The 22,359-nt window shown below is 40.0% G+C and overlaps 1 protein-coding gene across 1 annotated transcript in view; it reads left to right on the top strand.

Moving 5' to 3' along the window:
• Nucleotides 1-22,359, top strand: part of dner (delta/notch-like EGF repeat containing) — a 51,734-nt gene that overhangs the window by 19,146 nt on the left and 10,229 nt on the right. The window contains exons 2-7 of the mRNA XM_051399529.1: nucleotides 11,106-11,450; nucleotides 11,591-11,688; nucleotides 15,442-15,605; nucleotides 18,000-18,148; nucleotides 19,017-19,170; nucleotides 19,906-20,019. Of these exons, the coding sequence (XP_051255489.1) occupies nucleotides 11,106-11,450; nucleotides 11,591-11,688; nucleotides 15,442-15,605; nucleotides 18,000-18,148; nucleotides 19,017-19,170; nucleotides 19,906-20,019 (1,024 nt within the window). The remainder of the gene's footprint in view (nucleotides 1-11,105; nucleotides 11,451-11,590; nucleotides 11,689-15,441; nucleotides 15,606-17,999; nucleotides 18,149-19,016; nucleotides 19,171-19,905; nucleotides 20,020-22,359) is intronic.

Raw genomic sequence — 22,359 nt, 5'->3', positions numbered from 1 at the left:
ACAGCTGTCACTTTTTCCCTCCGCTGATGATTTGATTCATGTCTGTCTGCTTTTCACCAAACAGGCAAAGGCCTGAGGACTGTTTATTTTTTTTAAAACTGTGTTTCTTAAACTAAGACACAGACCCTAAAATGGGTCACTGGTCTGTTTCTGTTGGTTCTCCATATGACAAGGGCGTTAATATATTTTAATGAGCTTGAGCCCCAAGACGACAACACAATTATTCAGTTTCACTCCCAGGCTTAAAAGATTAAAATGTTGTTTTGTTTCCATGATACGGAAAGATGAGGATGTCTGTGCCCTTTTTCTTTGTCCAACAATACTGTCTCAATGTCACTGACTGTGACAGAAAAAGGCTTAAAGCGCCCTGCACATTTTGCAAGAAAGTAACACAGACGAAAAAGGGTGCAAGGAAAGAAATGGGCTTTTTTTTTTAGCTATAAGCTAAGTGATAATAAAAGTTTTCGAACTGGAGTTCATCCTACCAATCACCTGCTCCTCCATTCATGACGTGACAGAAATGAGAAATCTCTAAAATGGCTTTAAGTTGTCTTTACGTTGTGTCTGTACTGACAGCAGACGTGATGAAGCTGGATCATGAGGGGTTTCATGCTGGCTGGTTTTCTGATTGACGTGTGTAATAAATCATAACAATAATGTCTCACAGGATTGTTTAAATGCTGAACTGGAAGCTTAAAACACAAAACACATGATTATTACTATTAATAGTCTTCTTTGACTATTATTGAGTTGATATGGTCAACAGTGTAAGACAATGATTGGGCAGGTAAATACATTTTCATTTTAAAAAACCTGTGTCCTGAATTCAATTATTTCTACACAAGGTGATAAACTTTCTTTAACCACTTTTCCTTTGGGTTCAAGGGTGCGTACCAAAGCCTATCCTAACAATCCCAGCAGAAATAAATCCTTGACAGGTTGCCAGTCTATCCCAGGGCTAACAAAATGTATTTAACACTCACATTCAAACCTACAGGATATTTAGACTGAGCACAACACAGATCTACTCAAAATGGCTTAATGTAATCTCATACAAAACGTCAATCATAAAAACTTCAGTTTGAAAATTTCAGAATCTTTCAGACTGAAATGCAGATTATATCGTAAATAATCAGTGTTTAAATTTTAGAAGGATCTTTTGGTAGAAATTGAATATAATATTGATAGGTATGTTTTCATTAGTGTATAATGACCTGAGTATAAGAATTGTTGTGTTTTCATTGCCTTATAGCGTCTTTATCTACAGATGCCACAAGTCGCCTTTCCGTGGAGACTTTCATGTTAAACTGCTACAGTACGGAGACAATAGACACATAAATCCATTTCATGACAAAAAAATACAAAATTCTAGTCTAGTACCAAAAACGTTGCAAATAAATGTTTGTATTGCAAGTTAGACAGTGTGCAGGAATTAATATTTTCTACAGTACGGACAAACCAAAAAACTGGGTCTAAAAAGGTCTGTTTGCGTTTCTCACGTGTTCTGTGGCCACTGTAGTTTCTCCTTCGCACTCGGACAGGGAGGGTGAAGCAAGTGAGTTGTAATCTGCAACTACGCCACTAGATGCCATTTAAATCCTTCACACTGGACCTTTAAATAATGGCAAACTATGTTCTTCCAAAATGAGTTAAATTATATGACAACAGCCCAATCTTTACCACACAATTTTCAAATACACATTTTCCGACCATTAGACGGCAGAAACACAGCCACCTCTTCTCCTCAGCTGAAAGTAAATACCCTCTCAGCACTCATTTAGTTGACACAAATAAACTCTAGCATTCAGTTGAAGTTGTGTTTATGGCCACTTGACAAATGTGAGTCCAATATTATCTCTTCACCAGCTCTTGAGGAAACTATCTGGGTCATGAGCAAGACCTTCTTCAGTAGCTAGTCACTAACTTTTGCCTGCTGTTTGGTGCTTATGAGGTCGCTTAGTGTCACTGTATCAGAGGCTTTTCACTGAAAACTGCTGTGACATACATACAAACTATACAGCAGGCCTAAAGTTTGTATTTGCTAGTCTTTTCCCAGAGAAGGTTGTAATGGAAAATATGCTGTATTTCAATGAGGACTTTAATCAAACGTTCCTCTTTTTTGTCTCGATAGACGGTCTGCAAATCCAGTTCTTGTCCCACTTCAGAGTTTTGTCTTTTGTCCATTTATAAGGGATACTAACACTCAGCCTGCCTTCAAATGTCATAATTTAGCTTTTAATTTATGTGTAATTATTGTAAAAGTGCAGCTTGATTGTACAAAGGACTGACTCTTTTATAGAAGGCAGCAACCTAAGCAGCAGTTTTTTGGAAAAGATGTGGGGAAATCTATTTAACTTTTCAGGCATGGAGCTCAGCTGCCACTGGATTTCACTTGAAATACTGTACATTTGCATTTCAAGAGGCTTCCCTGAAGATAGAAAATGTCTAACATCTGAAGGGAAATGAGGTCTTGTTGCACACATAGACAAGACCCCTGTAACAAATACACTATTCATACCAAAAGGGTAATATACAGTAGGCAAAACATGCAGTGCAATGATCTCTATATAGATCATATTTTATAGTTTCAACACCATCAAAGCATTCGTTCATATTTTTCCACAGAGTTCAAAACTGAGCAAAGGTGTTTTTCACAGGGTTTGAAACTGAAAACACCCACCAGCCAGATCCTAAAATATTCACAGTGACTCATCAAGTCTTTCAGTTTTATTCAACACTTAGGCAGTTAGTCAGCTGGTTTTCCGTCAGTCTATTGTATAATGTAAAGGAGATTAGACTCGCTTGCAAAAATGTTGATCCTCTTGATCCGCTACCATGGCCTGTGAACAAAACCGTCCCTTTCCCGCCAATTAAGGGCAGAAATATTTAACACAGCCTTGCATCATGATGCGAGAATCACGTCAAAAATCTAAAACTCTTGTTCATTTTGACAAGCTTGTAGTCACTTTGCAGCACGAGAGATTTTACAAGAGAGCAAATCCATATATAATTTCATTGCATTTGGAAGTATTCCTCGAATTACAGAGCCCCATATGTCTCATTATTTGTTAGAGGAAACCAAAAGGCCCAGCTTCCTTCTTTGGCGCAGACTGTTTGGTATCCAGAAATATATTCACTCGAAAGCTCTTGTGTCTTCATCACCTACCCTCTGAAGCACTTCTCTGCTATATTGATTCTTTGCTCTTTGATTTATTTGTTTTTTTATGCTTCATTTCGTCCACTACTTCTTGCTCGGCTGCGCTTGAACCCCTGTGTCACTCTGCTCATAAAGCAGGGATGCACTGAGGGAACATTTTTCCTGGGACTTACGTGTCTGGATGCAAACACACAAGCTTAAAAGAGCTGTGAACTTTCCACAGTTGTACATATTTCACTTGATTAGTACAGTTAATTGTGTAACAGTGTCAATTTTCATGGTTTTCTGAATGTATTGACTTCTTTCTGTCTTTTGTGGCTCTTCTTTATATAATCAGATCACATTGCAGGGCTCAAACCTCATGGGAGCACACAGGGGAGAATACTGCGGGGGGAAATGGCTCTATTGAGGGATGATTTTCAAGTATTATTTTGTCACTATCATGAATTAAATATTTTGTTTTAGCTGGATTGTGGGTGCTCATTACTGCACTGCACATTCGAGATAAAAATTACTGCTGGCTATATGAAAGTTTAATTTGGTTCATCTAGCTAATTGCTGTGTGATTGATTATATAATTACACAGTATTTGTTCCCTGGCTGTTATAGTCACATAGTTCTGGCTGTAATTCCCTACCCACCGTGGTGGTGCAGTGCGTTTCACAGCTGTTGATCTGTGGAGAACAATGTAGTTATAGCTGTGTGTGTTGTAAGGTACATGGCATGTGCGTGTTGAAGGATTGCACTTTCTCTCCCGCCTTACATTTCCTGATGTTTGTTCTGCATCTCTGAGATAACGCAATGCAGAGATGCTCCAGTTTCTCTCTGTAGCCTTGAATTCAGCGAACAGCGAATGCTTGACAGTAGTACCCGCTCAGTCTTAAAAAGAAGAAGATGGATCTGGATCAGACGCATCAATTTTTAACTACATCTCTCATTAGTAAAACATGAAATATAAGACCCTCGTAGACACATGAAGTTTCTGCTGATAGTCAGACTGCAGTGAGAGCAGCGCATTATCATAACCTGAAACTCTGCTGCTCAAAAGTTGATTCTCCAGTTTTCTTTGCATGATATATTTTAGTTGATATATCCTATTTTATATGAGACAGCATCCAGAATCATGTACAGTAAGTCAACTGAAGTATATATATGTCTAGCACAGACAGTCCAACTTACTAATTCAAAATGGCATCAGGTGAAGTATTCATGATAAGTAGTACAAACAGGAAAAGTGTAACTTGTTGTAAAGTGGCAGCAGACAGTTGTGGCTGAAACGCACCACAAACCACAACTCAGCCACTGGATTTTAAAAATAACAACTTAATATGTTTCAGGTTGGACTGAGATTGACTAGCAACACTGCAGCAACACAACACAGAAGAAACAAATAGGACACGGTCCTAGCTGCAAACAGTAATGGAAGTCAGCGCTGCTGTCCCACTTCATGCTCGCAGTGTGGACAACAACAAAAAAAAGGAAAAACAGACCAACATGATGCCACAAAATATTGTCCAGTACTTTGTATGACCAAATACTTCCAAAAAATGCCAAAGTTGTTGCTTGAAAGGCGACGAGAGCGGTGGCTAACAAACGTACGCCTCACCTGAAACGATGATCTCCCTCCATTCTCCTCTGTAGTGGAGGTCTTGTTAACTCGGACCACCATGTCACCGTCCGAAAGGCTCAGATTGATACCAAGAAGAAATTGTATGAAGATGTTATGGGTCAGGTCTCAAACCACAAGTGCAGTGTGGCGTCACTGCAGAGCAGTAAATGCACTCGTCCAGATGTTCTAGAGAACCAATCTGTGTCCCCTCATCTCTGGAGGAACTTTTTATGAGACAAATTTATCCTCTCTGAGCTCCTGCAGAGATATGTTTTGCATTTGCTAGCAAGTGTTTTCATGAGAGAGTGATTAAGCAAACGCTATCTGTATCTATTCTCCCTCCACAGCGGGGGGTGCTATCAGTCTGACTGAGGGAGGCAAAATGGTGATAAACAGCCCAGATGAGGAAGTAAGTGGATTATAAGATTGATCGTCTCTCTGCAGCATTATGGGACTCTTTGGGAAAATATTGATACTGTGTATGCAGGGAACAGGTGTGACGGGGGCTTGAAAACACACATACACACACACACGCACACTCAGTGTATAGTACTGTGTGCTAATTGGTCTCACGTTACCTAGATACCGTAGCCATGGCAACACATCTCGATCATTATAAAGGAGCTGTTGAACAATTTCAGACGAGAGAGTGTCCATATCAGCATCTCTTTTCCAGTGATCGTGTGTGTGTGATTGTGTGTGTGATTGTGTGTGTGATTGTGTGTGTGTGTGTGTGTGTGTTGGGAATGCTCGTCTTCCTCTGTCATGGTACTTTATGTACATTCAACATACTGAACAGCCAACTTTTAAATGAACAATTCATGTTTGATACTTTAACAGAAAACAAAATTATTAGGACGAGTAGGGGGGTCAGAAAAGGGGGGGTTATTGATTTTTGACCTCTTTGCACACAATTAGTGTGTATCCAAAGAAAGTATTGATAAAGCTTTGGAAGGTTTTTTTCTTTCATAAAATAAGAGTCAGCCGCTCCTAATTTCCGTGTGAAGCTCTTCTTCCATGTGTATGTTTCAGTTGTATTTTCATGCGGAGTGTGTCATCACTGCCCTTCAAACTAATTTTGAGTGTGTGATTAGCTGAACAATCTGGTCATTAAAGTGAACCCCTGCAGTATTATGACCGACTGCTCAAATGAAGCTCCCATAAACAGTAAGTGGCTGATAAACTGGGGAAATGAAGCGATCACTTAACTGCTGTTATGAAACTGCAGATGACTCAAACTCCGTCAGGATTGTAGGTTCACAGGAGCTTGTTGGACTCTGCTGACATGCTGGCCAGAGCAAACCCTCTTTAGTAAAATAAAGATCTTAAACATGAATTTCTTAAAATTATTTGTAATTGTTAACCATCTTATTCCAAAACCATTAATATGTAGCTAACTGGGATTTTTTCTGGCCACTTGGGGGCAGTGGAGACAATAGTGGACTTGTTAGTAAACACTAACAGGGGAATATCTGGCTCTGTAGCTGCTAAATGCTCCACTTTGTCACCGGCTGGTCACTAACTCTGTTGTTAGGTGATGATCAATAGTATACAGTGGGATTTTTAGATCTTTTTCTCTGAAATCTTTTTCTTTTCCTCTGAAAACAGCTGGCTGCTGCAGCTGAAAACCGCGCTATGAGGGCGGTAAGAGTGAACCAAATCGGTAAAGTTGTGGGCTGGACAGCAAACAATAGTCAAAATAAAAAAATTACGTTTGATTCTTTCTAAAAAACCAAACAAGCCCAACCTGTTTGATGATATATTTTAGCGCATTACATCCTTAGACCAATACAATAAGAGACATCATGTCATCTGCTTACCACAAGACTTGTCCCCCTCTGTCGATGTCAGCGTATCATCTCCGGTTGAAAACTTCTGTTTTGTTTGTAGCGTATTTTTGCTGCTCTAGCTCTATCCAGTTCATTTAGTTTTGTTCTTCATTGCATTGGATAATTAACCGCTATACACTGAAACATACCAACTAGTTCTGCCCAAGCACCCATGTCACCTTTTAGCGACTTTGCTCATTAACTAATTGCACAGTTGTTTACATGCCATTTAGTTTTGATAGCTACTGTACTTTAGCTTAGCAGTTAGTGATGGCTTTTTCTCTCTCCCTGCCCTGCTTTCTGTGGCTCGGTGTGTCAAATGTTTAGCTATTTTTTTCCCTCTTTGAATTCCTTCCAAACAGGGCTTTTTACATTGCTCAGATAGCAAATGACTCTCTCTGCGGCTTAGGGTTGGGTTGGAAACTACAATTCACCCGTCGACAAGTCAAATGCACAACGATCGATACATCTCACTGTACTGCATATTTTATATATTCCTTTACATGGCTACTTTTTTATCAATTAATAGGCTGCAAACAATTACGTTGTGTCACTACATCGATGCAGAATCTTCCACGTCTGCACTGTGATGCATCTTAGAATTGAGACCTGTCACATTTTCACATGTTGTTGGGTGAAGAGGTCTGGCGAACACAATCATTTCCTCAATTTCTAAAAATTTCAAAGAACCTAAAACTCTAATTGTATGCTGTAGCCTCAAGTTAGACGTCAGAGGCATAAAACATTGACATCGTTTTATGGCCTATTCGGTAATAAACACTACCTTTTTTTGGTTTATTTCTTCAGATCTGCTGAGCTGGATTTAGTTGTAATGACTTGCTCAAGGGCACTTCTACCAGTCTTCCTCACTGATCTTATTAAAGGTTTGTCTCTTTAATCACCAACTCTGTAGCCCAGCTGCTTGCTCTTTAATGCCTCAAACACTTTAGTACACAGTGGGCATCATGTAGCATATACAATGTTGGTATAGCTTCATCTTAGTGGTCCATGATTTCCTAATAATGTAATATAAGAATATTTAGATAAAGAAACAGGTAATGAACATTTTATTAGAAAGAAAACTTTTAAAGTTTTAAAAAATGTAAAACATGCACGGAACTATTAATTTGTTATTAATCTAATCTCTTTTATCTAATACTTTTTTATCCAGATATGTTGATTAATATGATGCTTATTTGTTTAAAGTTTTTCGTGTTCAACTGAACATGCATTGCACTAATAGACTCTAAAATATAGGAATTAATTAAACGGAATTGTATCAATTGAACACTTTCTCCATTTGCCCTAATAATTACACTTTTCTCCCAGAGAACCTCAGAGGAAATCACAGACAAAGTAAAGTATTACCAAAATTTTAATTCTTGAGAATGATTTATAAGCCATGTGAAGGCATTAAGGAACACAATTTCAGATAAGCTTTTGAGTTGAACTATTGAACTTTTCCAGTACTCATGGATGTCTCAGCCTGCTGCTGTGCTTAAACAAACTCAAAGTCTAACAACATGATTGTAGGCATTTTCTTTAACAACTCAGAGACACCGTATATCAAATCTATTGGAGGCATCATCAGACTTTAAACATTTCCTATCAAGATGTCAGTAAAATCCCAAATAAAAAACGTGACACCACATCATAACATATTTGTTAATTGTCAGAGGATGACAGGTTGTCGGGTGCGCTGATCTTCTTGTGCTCTTGAAAAAGCATTGTTCAGTGTGTTTGCTTGAACTTGCACACTCAGTGTTTAAAGTGCAGCTGAACTCAACAAAAGACTTTCAGCTGCAGTTATGAAGGGCCATTTCACACTCTGTACACTGTATGTAGGTGGGTTCTCACCAGGCTTGGTCGGCCTTTTGCGTGTCTCTAACTTCACTTTCATTATTAATGTGTTACCAGGGTGGAGACTGAGGTGTAACAAGGTGGTCACATGTTTAGTTTATTCTGCTAAATTCAATTATCCGTGTGCTGAGTTTCATGTTTAAGTTATGATGTTCCAAATGGATAAACCTACAGCTGAGAGTCTTTCCACTCTCTGGTTTCCTTTTTGTGATTTTATGCTTTTAATCCTTAAATCCAGTCCAATTAAAACACAATGTGCAGGAATGAATGCATTCACGTGCATAAATGTGTCTCCCTACCACTCTTTGAAGAACCTATCTCTCTCTCTCTCTCTCTCTCTCTCTCTCTCTCTCTCTCTCTCTGTGTGTGTGTGTGTGTATCATGTCTACAGGAACAGATTCATCCAACCCCTCCACCAGGTTGATGCCAACTGCTTAAGTAGCGTTGCTGTTTCCTCCCGTCCGGCTGTATTGATCCTCCCTCCTCAGGGTGGCCATCCAAAATTAGCAAATGGATCACAGCACCTTGTGAAGCAATTAATTTGGCCTCGGAGGATGTCTTCGTTCTGTTTGTTGGTCCATGTGGGAATATAGATAAAGGGACTAATGTGGGTTATTATCAGCTGCTTAGGAGAAATTGATTCACATGGTTTGCCACAGCCTAGGGCATATGAGCCGTTTGGTGCCGGAGAATAACAAGCAACATCTTGCAAGAAGATAGGCCTTAATAGATGAATACTAATGGCACCAAGCACCATAGATAATGCCATATACACTGAATAGTAATGCCACCAAGTTATAAGTTAGGGCTGGATGATAAAACACAGTTTTAAAGGCTCCGCACATGCATGCAGGTGTTTTCAGTTAACCTGTTCGACCTCTGTAGGGTAAAGCTAAGTTGGGGACAATGTAAAAGACCTGTGTGGGTTAGATCATGACACCTATACTAAGGCCTTTAAAATCAGCAACATCATGAACCCCTTACCGACCTTTTTAATAGATGATTCATCTAAATATGATATGAATGAACGAGAGAGAAACATGAGGGTTAAGAATATTAAAAAACTAATTTTAATATAATGCTGTCCAGTATGCTGTCACCTCTCACTGTGTCCTCAGTTAGGAGAATAAAGTTTTCTTTCTCTGAAACAAAAACTGACCATTATAAACTTAGTAAAAGTAGAATATGTGGCAGAGCTATTGTTTAGTTTTCAATAAGGGGTCAGAGTGTAAAAAGTAAACCAGCACAAGAAAGAAAATCATGTGCTAATGTATTTTTAAAATATATGTCTATAAATCTATTTTTACAGATTTTATATCACATTGTTCCGTCTTAAGTCCTGTTGTGTTTTTTCTTTGTGCTTTGCTAGAGCACACTCTGTGCAGCCTGAATGGACACTGTTAGAAATGGAAAAGCAACATGGAGTGACAGATGAAAAAGGTCATGAGCTGGACTCTAATGCTTCCTCTAACCCAGACAAGCCAACGTTGCTGTTCTCTAAAGGTTGATAAACTCAATCCCTGGTGCCGTTTGAGTGGAGATAAGAGCAGCAGACTGCATACGGTGGCCTGCTGGGACTGTTGGGACTGCTGTGCTCCAGAGCGGAGAGAAAGTTTGATAGAGGCATCGCAAATAAAAACCTGAGAGAGATTAGCACTAATGAGCTGCAACTCGGCCGTGGAGAGAGCGGACTGTTAATGACGCGCTGTTGTTCTGCCTCTCACTGCCTCTCTCTCCCTCTCAGACACACATATGTACATTCACATGCACATCTATATGCACCAGGGGATTTAGTATGAGCATCATTACCATCCTTCCTGCAGCCTCTCTCCAGCCTGGGTTTTTGTTTCTCGCTGGGTTTTTATTAAAACTGTTATCTGAACACATTTAAATCGGACAGCTGGAGCTACAGATACCTGAGGTTGTTTCAGTGAATTTTGCCAAAAACAAGACGCTGCGGGATTAAAGACGTTCTTAAGCCTAAAAAGCCTCTAAAAGCCAAGCAAAAGGCAACATGATGTCAGGCAGTAAGCTTGGTAAGCTAGGCTTTGTCCTCTTTCACCTTCAGCATCTGTCCTGGCATGTTTTCTTCCAAATATGATCAATTATTGATGGGGAAATCAGCATGAAGGAGGCTGTCAGGGTGCATTTCTTCAGTGATGCATGACGAGGGAAACCTTGTTTGGGGACCAATTGTAAGTGTGTGTGCGCAGGTGTGTGCAGGTGCGCATACATTCAAACTGTAATCTATGTGTGTGTGTGTGAAACAGTAGAAAAATGGAGCAAGAGAAGGAGAAATGCAGTCCTGCAACAATTTATTAGAACTCAGAATGTAATATAATAAAAGAACAGAGCAGAGGGTGTAAAGAAAAAAGGAAGCTGAGTCAGAGAGCCATAAAAGAAGTAGCTGAGTAGCACAAGAGAGGAAAATGACCGTGAGAGTTTGGACTGCTTATACACTTTCTTATTCTCCACTGTGTTTTAAGGACCCTCTCCTTCAGTCCATTTACAATGAAGATCCCAGGTTCATATTTTGGACAATGTAGAGGACAGTAGTGTAGGTGGAGGAAAAACACAGATAAAAAATGTTTTTGTTCTGTTTCTCTCTCTGACTCTTTCCTGTTTTTATTTATTTTCTCTGTTATTTCAGTTTTTCACAGACCCGTGTGCCAGCAGCCCCTGTCTCCATGGAAACTGCAGCCGGAGCGATGGTGGGGAGGAGGGGGAGCCGGCCTACACCTGTGAGTGCACTGAAGGCTACGAGGGGGAGAGGTGTGATCAGATCCTATTGGACCTGCCGGCTGCCGACTGGGACCCCGCCACCCCCTCCGCTCCTGAGCTGGCTACCCCCGTCGCCTCCACCACCACGGCTGCCACTCAGCCACCACAGCCAACCACCATCCCCTCCACCACAATGCCGGCCTCTCCCACCCTGCAGCCATGGCAACCCAAACCTGGGCAGAGGCTGTTGGTGGTGCCGTGGGAGGCAGACAGGGTGAGATAACTTACGGCCTAAATTTAAGATCCTGTGATTTTATCTTTAAAATGTATAAAGAACTAACACGTGTGTGTGTGTGTGTGTGTGTGTGTGTGTGTGTGTGTGTGTGTGTGTGTGTGTGTGTGTGTGTGTGTCAGGTGACGGAGGGTCTGCACTGTGTAAGTCCAGAGCTGTGTGAGTTGACATCAGGAACTCTGACTCTATCTCTGGAGGTGCCTGAAGAGACGGCTGTAAAGTAAGAGTAACATTAAGTACCTTTTTATGACTGACCGCTATCCCCTCAAAGCAGGGCCGGATTAACAAGATAGGGGGCAGAATCTTGCTGTGGGGCCCCCATTTATGCACAGTTTTTCTCACTCTCTTTGCTTTGTATCTACCCTGTCACCTTTAACAGTTGCAGTTTGCACAGCAGACTGTAGATGGCAGCTTATATTTGGGCCAGGGACCCAGAAACCAAATAACGCTGCTATTGTTGAATACTGTCCTGCTATAGGTTTGCTTTGTAATTTGATTGGATTCACATTGTAATAAATGTAAGCATGTTATCAACTAAAATAATACAGGTATTAAAACTAGACATTCACTTTTATATTGTGTTTTAGTGGTATGTGATCCCTAGCAAACTAATTGCTATGCAGTGAACATGAGGGCCTACTTTCCCTCCTACGTTGCCTCCGTGCCTTAAAGAAACGGCACAAAAAGCTATTTATGGCTTACCAGATACTTGCGTCTAACTCTGTAGCTTACTGTTTCAAATTAATAGCAGTGGTGGAAATAACTCAGTTCTTAAAGGTCCAATGTGCAACATTTAGGAGAATCTATTGGCAGAAATGGAATATAATGGTCATAACCATGTTTTAATTAGTGTTAGTCGTTACCTTAGAATGAGACGTTTTTATCTACAGAGGGAGTGGGTCCTCTTCAAGTCTGCCATGTTTCTACAGTAGCCCAAAACAGACAAACCAAGCACTGACATTAAACCTTAAACCAGAAGTGATCAGTGACACAGTGGTTTTCAGCTCATTGTTAAGTAAGGACACAAACATGCAGAATCCCACCTAAAACTGCCTTAATGAATAAAATTCAGCCTGCTTTTTGGATCCCTATTAACAAGAATAACAACAAAGCAGGCTGTACAGTATATTGTCTGCATAATCACCACAAAGAAAACAAAAGGCTTTTTTTCTGCATACTTTCCATGCTGCAACTTTTGTTTGCAACATAACACAGCTTGTAGCTTTTGTAACTAATAACCTTCCATTTGAATCTGCTCGTGACCTGAGACACTGTATTACCTGTATTACACAGGTGTATTCCATCTTCTCAGAGCATGTTTGCTCATAAACAGTATTACAAAGGCTCAGTAAATAAGGGTCAATGAATAATGCAAAAGCAATGGTCAAGGCGAACGTTGGATGTCCTTGATGTTGCCCCTCATTATAGATGGTAGGCACGACTCTGGGCCCTGATCATGATTGCACACTGGGAGCTGTGAGTTAATCGACTGCTGCTGCTGATGTTTTTTTTTAATACTGTATAATTACGCACGACACCTGAACGCACACCGAGACGCAGGCAGTGAAGGACACTTATATTACAAACACACATGCACCACTTGGAGATGAAGCTGTGATCAAAAAGTGACATCGTTTTAGAGAGGCTGATAATAATGTAATAAAGCTCTTGTGTCCCAAAGGGGGCTAGAGAGAGAGGGAGAGGTTGTCATACCACTGCAGATACTCTCTGTGTGCCAACAATTACAGATACAAGCCTTTTACCTAATGATATCACTGATGTTGAGTATTACTCAATATTAACTCTTTTGAATAATAGTCTAATTAATGTAATTGCTTTGAAACAATAATTAATTAAGTTCAAAATAGCTGACTGGCCACTCAGCTTGAATAAATATGACAAATGAGATAAAAATACCAACATTAAATGAAGCCTTTCTACCATGTCTAACACATATAAAATATAGACCATCATATTAAATAGCTATCCCTGATCAAATGGCTCATTTCAGCTTGAAGTAGCAGAAGTTCCCACAGATATCTGAGCTTTTCATGTTGTCCCTCGGGCTGAGCCCAGACACCCTGCAAAGGAAAACTAATTCCGGCTGCTAGTCGCCTGTCCACCATCTTATTATTTCGGTCACCGCTCATAGCTTCACCTTCAGGCTCAGCTCCCTCTTCGCCTCTACATTTTGGGACAGCCATTGTGCTGATCCACCTGTGACGCCCCCTCGACCTAAAATATATACTTTTACGTCCTGAGCTGTGCCCGGCAGGCCTTCTCTGAAGGTCTGGAGTTGGCTCGTGTAAAGAGCAATGTCAAGTTTCTCTTTCATCTAAATAGTCAGTTTTAGAAAACATCTTAAAAATTGGGTTTTGGTTAAGGATCATTGATTATAATTTTCTCTGTTTTATCCAGATGTGTGGGGCAAGTTTGGTATTTCATTTTCCAATATCAAATCAAACAGCTTGGGGCTAACACTATGAAAAGTACTGTATAGGTAATGACAGTAATTATTGTTTTTTTTTAGTTATGCAAGCAGTCATTAAAACAGATGCACAAAAGCGAGGGCTGAGAGGATAATCACTAATTTGATATTTGTTTTTGTTAATATGAGAATGATTATTTCAGGTGTGGGAGTGAGGTTAGAGGGGTGCTTAAAAGCATTTAAATGATCACTGCAACTGTTTAGCTGTCTCTCTCTTTCATGAGGACTTCTTTCAGTGTGGTAACTTCACTCAGCTCTGGTATTTGCCGTCTCCTGTGCAGGTTGGCAGCTACTGTAGCTCAGTGTCTTTAGCGGGAAACATGGCCTACATTGTTCTTTGCACTGACCGCTGCTCAGATGTTTACAGCCTCTTCAAATCATCCTTAAACCTCCTCAGTTTATCCAGTATTAGCCATATTAGAAGTATTGTATTAAAATATTTACCAAAGTAAATCCATTTAACCATCCATTTGGCAATAGAAGAAAACTAATGTAGTGCCCAGAACGGAAAGGGTCAGTAATTTTAATGGCTATCTGCCCATTTAATTTTGATATGTCTGGTCGCTCCTTCATGGCAGTGTATGGATGAGAGACCAGGATGTTCATTAGCAAAAGTTAAGGGCATTATCTTGCAACAGCATTAAAAATGGATGACTGTTTTGTAATAGGAACAGCGTCTGAGCATTAGGTGCCCATCCACACTTGTTTTTTTTGCTCTCATATTTTTCTCTCTCCATGTTGAACCTGCATCTCTCTCAGTGTCTCTGTTGTTTCGTCTTGGTTTTCACTATATTGTACCAATTTGTCTGAGGTCCTGATGAACACACTGGCTGTGTTTCATAACTCTGGTCAATATCACCCCCACTGAGTCAGACCTCTGACAGCCATTACTCACCAGCCCTGACCATGATGCCAGCTTGGAGTAACAAACAGGAAGACTGTCCTTTAATAATCAGTTCTGGGTTCAAACACAAGACAATGTGTCCATCAGTAAGAGACAGACTGTCAGCGGCTGACCAGAAGGAGAATAGAGGGTGATATATTATTAAGCTTCTTATTTTGACTAAAATGTGGATTAGAAGAAATAGAGACTATATAGAGGATTAGTTTATCTCATCTTTCATGCTAATTTGGTTGACATTTTAATACTGTTTAAGATGCCTGGCAAGATGTTGGAAGTATTCATTGGATATACAAAATAATGAGGGTGCAGGATGTGGATTGTGTTTCTAATATTTTGTGCATTCAATATATTTCTTCTGGTACTATCCATTATTTAAACTGTGAATGCTGCAAAACCCAAAGTACAAAAGCTAAGAAAGTAGCTGAGAATTGTCACCAATTAAAAAGGGATCATGGCAATCGGTATAGGCTTGTGGTTTGGGAAACAAAGCCTAAAATAGCCCAATTCTCTTTTTGATTCTCTTTCCCCCTTTATCTCTTTACCCTGCATCCTTTCCTCCCCTACTTTGTCTCTCCAACTAGGGTGGTGGTAAATGCCAGTGGAGCTCCAGTGCTGTGGCGTGTGAATGAAGAGGGTTTCCTGCATTCATCCATTTTGAATGGGACTACGATGTGGTTACTGCAGGCCCATGATGGACTGGTGGTGCCAGACCACTCGCTGCCCCTGGGACAGAACTACTTCCTCAGTAAGATGCCTCCAGTCTCCTAATGAATAGAAACAAATGAAAACAACTATATTCATCTGGGGTATATTTTATTGTAAACAAATGGGTGAGAGGTTAAAGGATTTTACCAAGGTTCATTAGCTGAACTGAAATTCAGAATCTAGACCTGTTATAATGTCAATGTGTAACAGTCTTTCTGCAAAGAAAAATATATAAGTGAAACGGCATGTTGGTGAATCACATACTGTGTAAGGGCAGTTAAATTACTAAAACTGAGTTGACTGAGGTTTACCTGTTTGGATATATGTACTTCAGTTATTTTAGTTTTGAAGACAAAATTATTTGGTGAAATAAATCTTGATAAATCGTTCAAGTCCTCGCCAATGACCCAGTATAATGGTAAACCATAGTTAAGTCTCTTCAAAATGTGGGTTTTTAAAATAATTATTTGGCAGCGTCATGTAGCAGTTGAAACTAAATGACCAAACAACAACCGAGCGCACCAAAAACATTAGATGGATGGTGAAAAATGTGTTAGTTGAAACTATGATGGGTAGCCGACCACTACAATTGACATATTGACCAGCGTGCAGATAGTGTTAAATACCCACACAAGTCCAAACAGTGAACGATGAATTGTGAAAAGATGTGTTAATCCAATCCAGCCTGTTTCTCTCGAGCCATTTGTGTCTCTATCAGAACAAGATCAAGTGAGAAAATGTAGCATTTCAATTATAATCTATCTCTATATCTTATTATTATATCTATTATATTTAATTTGTGTGATCATCCAACAAGCATAGTGAAGCTAAATAGAAAACATTTTGAAAAAGCTCCAAATAGCTCATTTACAACAGAGCTAAAAACATCTGAGGATTAATGAATTTAAATTAATTGTATTTACAGCTTTTATTCCTGACATTGTCATTGAGGAAAATCGCATAATATTTGCATATATGAGTCACAATGTTGTATTTACATACTGAAAAAAAAAGATATTTATGCTGATACTCTATCTGTATTTTAATACTGAGCATTCTCTCTCTCTCTCTCTCTCTCTCACACACACACACACACACACACACACACACACACACACACACACACACACACACAGATTTTGTGAAAGATCACAACTGTGCCAAAACATGGCGTAAGCTGCAGTGGTTGCGGGAGGGGGGTAATTGGAGTCTTCTTTGACTGAAAGGCTGGTTGACCCCTGTGTGTGCTCAACATACCTGATGCTGTTTCACTACACTGCCTGTCTCTTGACCTTGATATGTCTGCTAACTCTGTGGCAACACAGCCTCTGCCTCGCCTGAGAGAGAGAGAGAGAGAGAGAGAGAGAGAGAGAGAGAGAGAGAGAGAGAGAGAGAGAGAAGGGGCAGATGACATTGGGGAGTTAAATCAGAGGGGAGGAAGGATAATGGAGGGTAGGAGAGAGTCAGATAAGGAGGGAGAAAGACGGGAAAGAAGAGATGGCAAGACAGAAAAGGATTAGACAAACGGACAGAGGATGCAGAAGGAGGGAAGAGTGAAGGTCAAAATGCAAGAGGAAGATGAAGATGCATGCAAAGCATCAGTAAGGAGGGAGGAGCAGTGACATTGCATTTCCCTCTTCACACGTCACTGTGTCTGAATGTTGCCAATGTGCTTTCACAATTTGAAGGCGCCGTGACTCTGCAGGTCCAACATTCGATGTCATTGGGCTGACGATCGTTTGTTCAGGGGTGAAAGAGAAGCACGAGTTATTTTATCAGCCCTCTGATTGGCCGAGGAGCTTGCATCATTGATGCCTCGTCATTAGTGGACTCGCAGCTCATTGGCTCAGATCGGGCTCGAAAAAATGGCAGTTAACATTCACTATGAGGCTATTTTTATCTGAGTGCCCATGTAGCTGTCAGCTTTGATTGAAGATATAATAAGAGATGTTCTGAACTTATAGACCCACAGAGACAGGACAGAGAGGCACAAACTCTATTTTGGTCACAATGAAAATCTGCCTCCATCAGTTCCTTTCTGAATACTTTTAGCCACATGGGAGTGTATAGGACTTTTTGGCAGCAAGGTGTACTTTACAGGCAAGGAACCAATTAAAATATGTTCCAAAACATTTGTTAACAAGACAAGAGTCTACAGCATGCTAGCAGCCCTGTGAGGCTGTACTTAGGCTTACACTTTTTCTTTTAGTAGCTGTCAAGACATTTCTCTCAAAACCATGAATGTCAGCCTTGTGGTAGTAGCAGTAGAATGCGTCCTCTGGTGACCATGAATACCTCCAATGCCAATTTTCTCTCCAAAGACATGAGGGTCACGTATTAAATACTATCCAGTACATATTATTGGAATCTAATGAATAAATGAATAAAAAGGCTACATGAATTGTTTATACGTCCCTCAACTCCTCTGTGGCAGGTGTGTTGCGCGTGGGCGCCCCCACAGCCCCGGAGGTCACCCTGCGTCTCAACCTGACGGTGAAGGCCAGCAGCTGTGTGGAGCCCGGCAGCAGCTTCAGTGACCCTCAGTGTTCAGGGAAGGGCAAATGTATCACACAGCCCTCTGAGGTGAGTAATAACAGAAATAAAATCATCAAAGCACAGGATCTTTTCTTAACAAAACAACATTTAAGATTTAGTGCGAATGAAGCTGAAAGGAGGAAAATCCTGTAGTAATATTTTATAGTTGAACAGGAAATTCTATAGAGACCAAGAGTCCTCAAATAGGCAAGTTTCTTTTTGCTGTTTGTATTAGCATGGTTTCAACAATCACTCACTTCACACCTTAATAATATAACAATAGTCCAACTGCAAAATATGCAAAAGCAAAGTTTCCATAGTGTTATATCTCAACATTATCACTGCAGCTGCATCATTGCATCCAGTGATACAAGCGCCTTTTGATCATTATTCACAAAAGCATAGCAGAAAAACCCTTGGTTTCACTTCGCAGAGAACAGTGCAGAGCACAACAGAAAACAGAAGAACAAAAGCCTGAACAGTACAGAACCACACAACGCAACGCCACAAACTACAGCAGTGCAACATGAGCAAAAGTTATTCAATTTACAGTTTTGTTCATTATCTGTTGTTGATATAGCAGCATCTGGACAACAGAGAAATGATCTGTTGGGCCCCTTTTATATCCATATGTGGCACTAAAAGAGATGTAGCAGCAGCGACTCACACTCTGTGTTTAAAGTTGGAGGTGTCACAGAGACCTTGTCATGTTTTTCCTTTTTAAGCTTACCTTCCTATTGTCCTTCCTGCTCACGGTTTCAGAAAATCATTTCATTCTTATGTTACTGAATTCTTTTTCTAATTTCTCTTCATATTTCACAAGTTTCTTCTTTTGATCCCACATTGTCTCCCATTGTTTCACCTTCAAGACTCATTGATTTGACGTGTGAAATGTGTGCGTTTGTGTTTTCTACAGAGCACTTTCTTTTGCGAGTGTGAGGATGGCTACACTGGTATCTTCTGTGAGGAATTCGATGCCTGCCACCACAGACCTTGTCGCAACAATGGCACCTGCACTGACGTTAGACAGGGGGGTGAAGGACACAATTTCACATGCACCTGCCCTCCAGGTGTGTATGTCCAAGCCTTTCTACGTGGTCTTCATTTCAGGGCTGTTGGTGATATACTGTTTCTCACGCGTTTCTCTGCCTGCCTGTGTGGTCTTGGTTGGTTTTGTAAGAGTTGCACAGATGTAAAAACTGATAACCTCTCTCTTTGTTCAAGAAAATCTCAGAATAAGAACACAGCAACAGAGAGTTTACTGAACCTTTGATCTTGTCAGATGTATTTTAGGACAAGGATTTGAAGCCAGGGCCTCTGGTAGCAGATAAATGTCAGAGGTGACCACTGATTGCCTGTCACTTCCCATTAGGGAATTGTGCTAACAAGCCCTAGTGTGTGCAGTTAATGAGAAGTAGCATTGTCAAATTTAGTTTAACTGGGTGGCTCAAATCAGTGTATTTTGTGGACATTGATGACTTTTTCAAATTTAATTTCTGTATTTCTTTATGAGAATCCCAATTAGCTACTACCATGATTTCTGCTACCCTTCCTGGGGTTCACAATACGTCTATATTATAGACAACATGCAAACATTTACATGCAAGTAATAAAACATAATCTTTCATAATTAGAAATTACAATCAAACAACGTAAAATCAAGTAAAAAAACAACAAAAACTAAACAAAATGTAATGTAATGGTAGCTGGCTTTGTTTTGCATTATTTACAGCTTAAACAGATTGCTTGAAGTTGCATTTAAATGTAATGAAATAAATCAAGATTATAAACTGTGTGTTTCTCAGGTTATGAAGGGGAGCGCTGCCAGTTGCTGGTTGACCACTGCGGATCTCAGCCCTGCAAGAATGGAGCCACGTGTTTCAGCAGCCTGGCCGGGCCCAGGTGCTACTGTCCCGAAGGTAGGAAACCAATCACTGCATGCTGGAATAAATCTGTGTTTGTATGTGTGTTTTCTGTAAGCGAGTCAGAAGCAATGAGTGAGAGTGCCAGGCATATATGGTTTTTGTGCCTATGATAGAAGTGACTGCACTTTAATATAATATCAGTTATATATCTGTATTAAAACATAAAGTCAACTCTAACTCTAACATTTTACAAGGAAATAAATAAAATAAGAATATACATACGAGTCCATCTGGGTTGCACAAGCATCTCTGCCAAGAAACCCTTCAACAGCTTGTGATGTTTGTGTGTCTTTGTGAAAAAGAAAGAAAAAAAGAGGAACATATAGACTGAAATAAGCGTGTACATCCTGCAATAATGTTAGTATTTTTCAGCTGTCTAATTCTAGTTATTACACTCTGTGTGTCTGCTGCGTGTTTAACTGTATCTGTGCCACTGAGATGCTTAATTTAAACCTTCCTCTTCTACTCTAATTAGTCTTCATAGCCTCAGCGACCTGCATCCGCCTCTCTGGGGAAATCTGTGACCGCAAAACTTCTGCCAAAACAGCATTTCTCAACAAGAGCCCACTAGTTTGCGATTAACGTACACCATATACCGACAACAGTGTAGACAGAGTGTGTATGCACACACACACATGCAAAAAACATGAGGTAACAATGGACCCTACCGAATAAACAAAGAAACAGCAGATGGATGTAAAACCTGGGCAAAGGCTGTTTCATTGTTCCCTGTACAGCTCCCAGCAGTCAGTTAATTCTGGAGGAGGCCTCACTCACGTTGCACCTGACCGAATTGTTAATCTGCAGCTGCCAAAAAAACAAGGTCTCCAATGTGGAAAGGAATTCATAATCCACCACTTGTGTATTTATTTTCATAAAAATGAGAGAAACGGCGGTGAGAGCAGCGGTGACAACCTCGCCAGCACCTCTTAATTAGTGCGAGGAGATTGTGTCGAGAGAGTGCTTTTAGAAATTACATGGGTTTATTGGATAATTCTGTGTCAGAAGGAACTTTGACGTTTTGGACGAATTACTCCTCTATGTGTGGATATTAACTGGAGGCAGCAGGGTAATACAATCAGTATCACTGCAATGGATTAGTTTTTCTGTTTAATTGTTGGTTAGCTTATTTTAAACAAAAGTGGCTAGTAGAGCATTTTAAAAAACATGTCTGGTTCACTGCCACACTGCCACAACTTAGTGGGAACGGAGCCATCGGTCTGTTACCCAGAGCTATTAGAGACGCACGCCTGCGACAAGTCAAAATATCAACATATTAATTCAACATAACAAAACATCCAGATTTGTTCTCATAAATACTGTAAATGCTAATAAGAGTCAATATAGTAAGTGCTGAGAAAGTGATGCGCAGTGACAGTATCTGCAATGACTGACCAGGGAAAAAAAGAGCTCCACCAACAAACTCAAAATGGGAAATCCATAGAAAAGGATGCCTGAGTATCGGACTCGCTGTTTAATAAGGGATAAATCAATTATTGAATCATTATATATACTGTCAATGATCAGAATGCCCGTAATTATGCAGATGAGTGAGTTATATAAATATATATATCAGGGTTAATAGGATACAAAATTATACCAGTACCATTTGTCTGTTCTACGATGAAAATCGGAAAAAGTGTGTTTATGGTTAGGGTTAGTTATGAAACTGCCCAACTAAAAAGTAATTTTGTTCCCCTAAGTGGCAAAAACAAGTTTGTAATTGTGCATGAGCAAAGAGATCCACATCCATACTGATGAACATATCAGAGGGGGGTGTGTGTTTGAATACCAAGACCCCTAGACAAATAATCAAAAGCAGAAGAGATGTTTTTCATTCAGAATGATGTTTTTCAATACAGAAAATGTGAGAGAGCTCCTGTACAGTAATGTAAAGTTTCCAAGTATAAAAGAGCATTTCATCTTGTATCAAAAAAGGATTTCATTAACACTACAAGTCCAAGAATGCTTTACATATCCTTTGTGTGAAACCTTTCAGTATGTAGAACAGGGGACAAGAAGAGAGACAAGAGAAAGGAGAAAAGTTATGTTGTTCTTTTTTCATTCATCTCCCTCAGGAAGTCTTTATCTCTTTGTTTGGAGCAGGAGTCACAAGTTCTTTTTGGTCTCTTTGTTCCTGTTTCTCTTTGACAGAAAACAGTAGAAAGCTTTACAGTTAGTAGTGATAATTAGGACTTCATTTGTACAGTAGTGACCTCCAAAGGTAAAAAAATGTAAGCACACTCAAACGATCAAATCAACATTCACAGAGGACAGATTCCCATATTTGCATGCTGTTTAGGCAGAGCAGATTGCCAGGATCTGCCCTCCCAC

This window comes from Dicentrarchus labrax, unplaced genomic scaffold (assembly GCF_905237075.1).
Source record: "Dicentrarchus labrax unplaced genomic scaffold, dlabrax2021, whole genome shotgun sequence".
NCBI lineage: Eukaryota > Metazoa > Chordata > Actinopteri > Moronidae > Dicentrarchus > Dicentrarchus labrax.
Note: the sequence above shows the minus strand (reverse complement) of the source record. Positions and strands in the feature narration are given on the sequence as shown.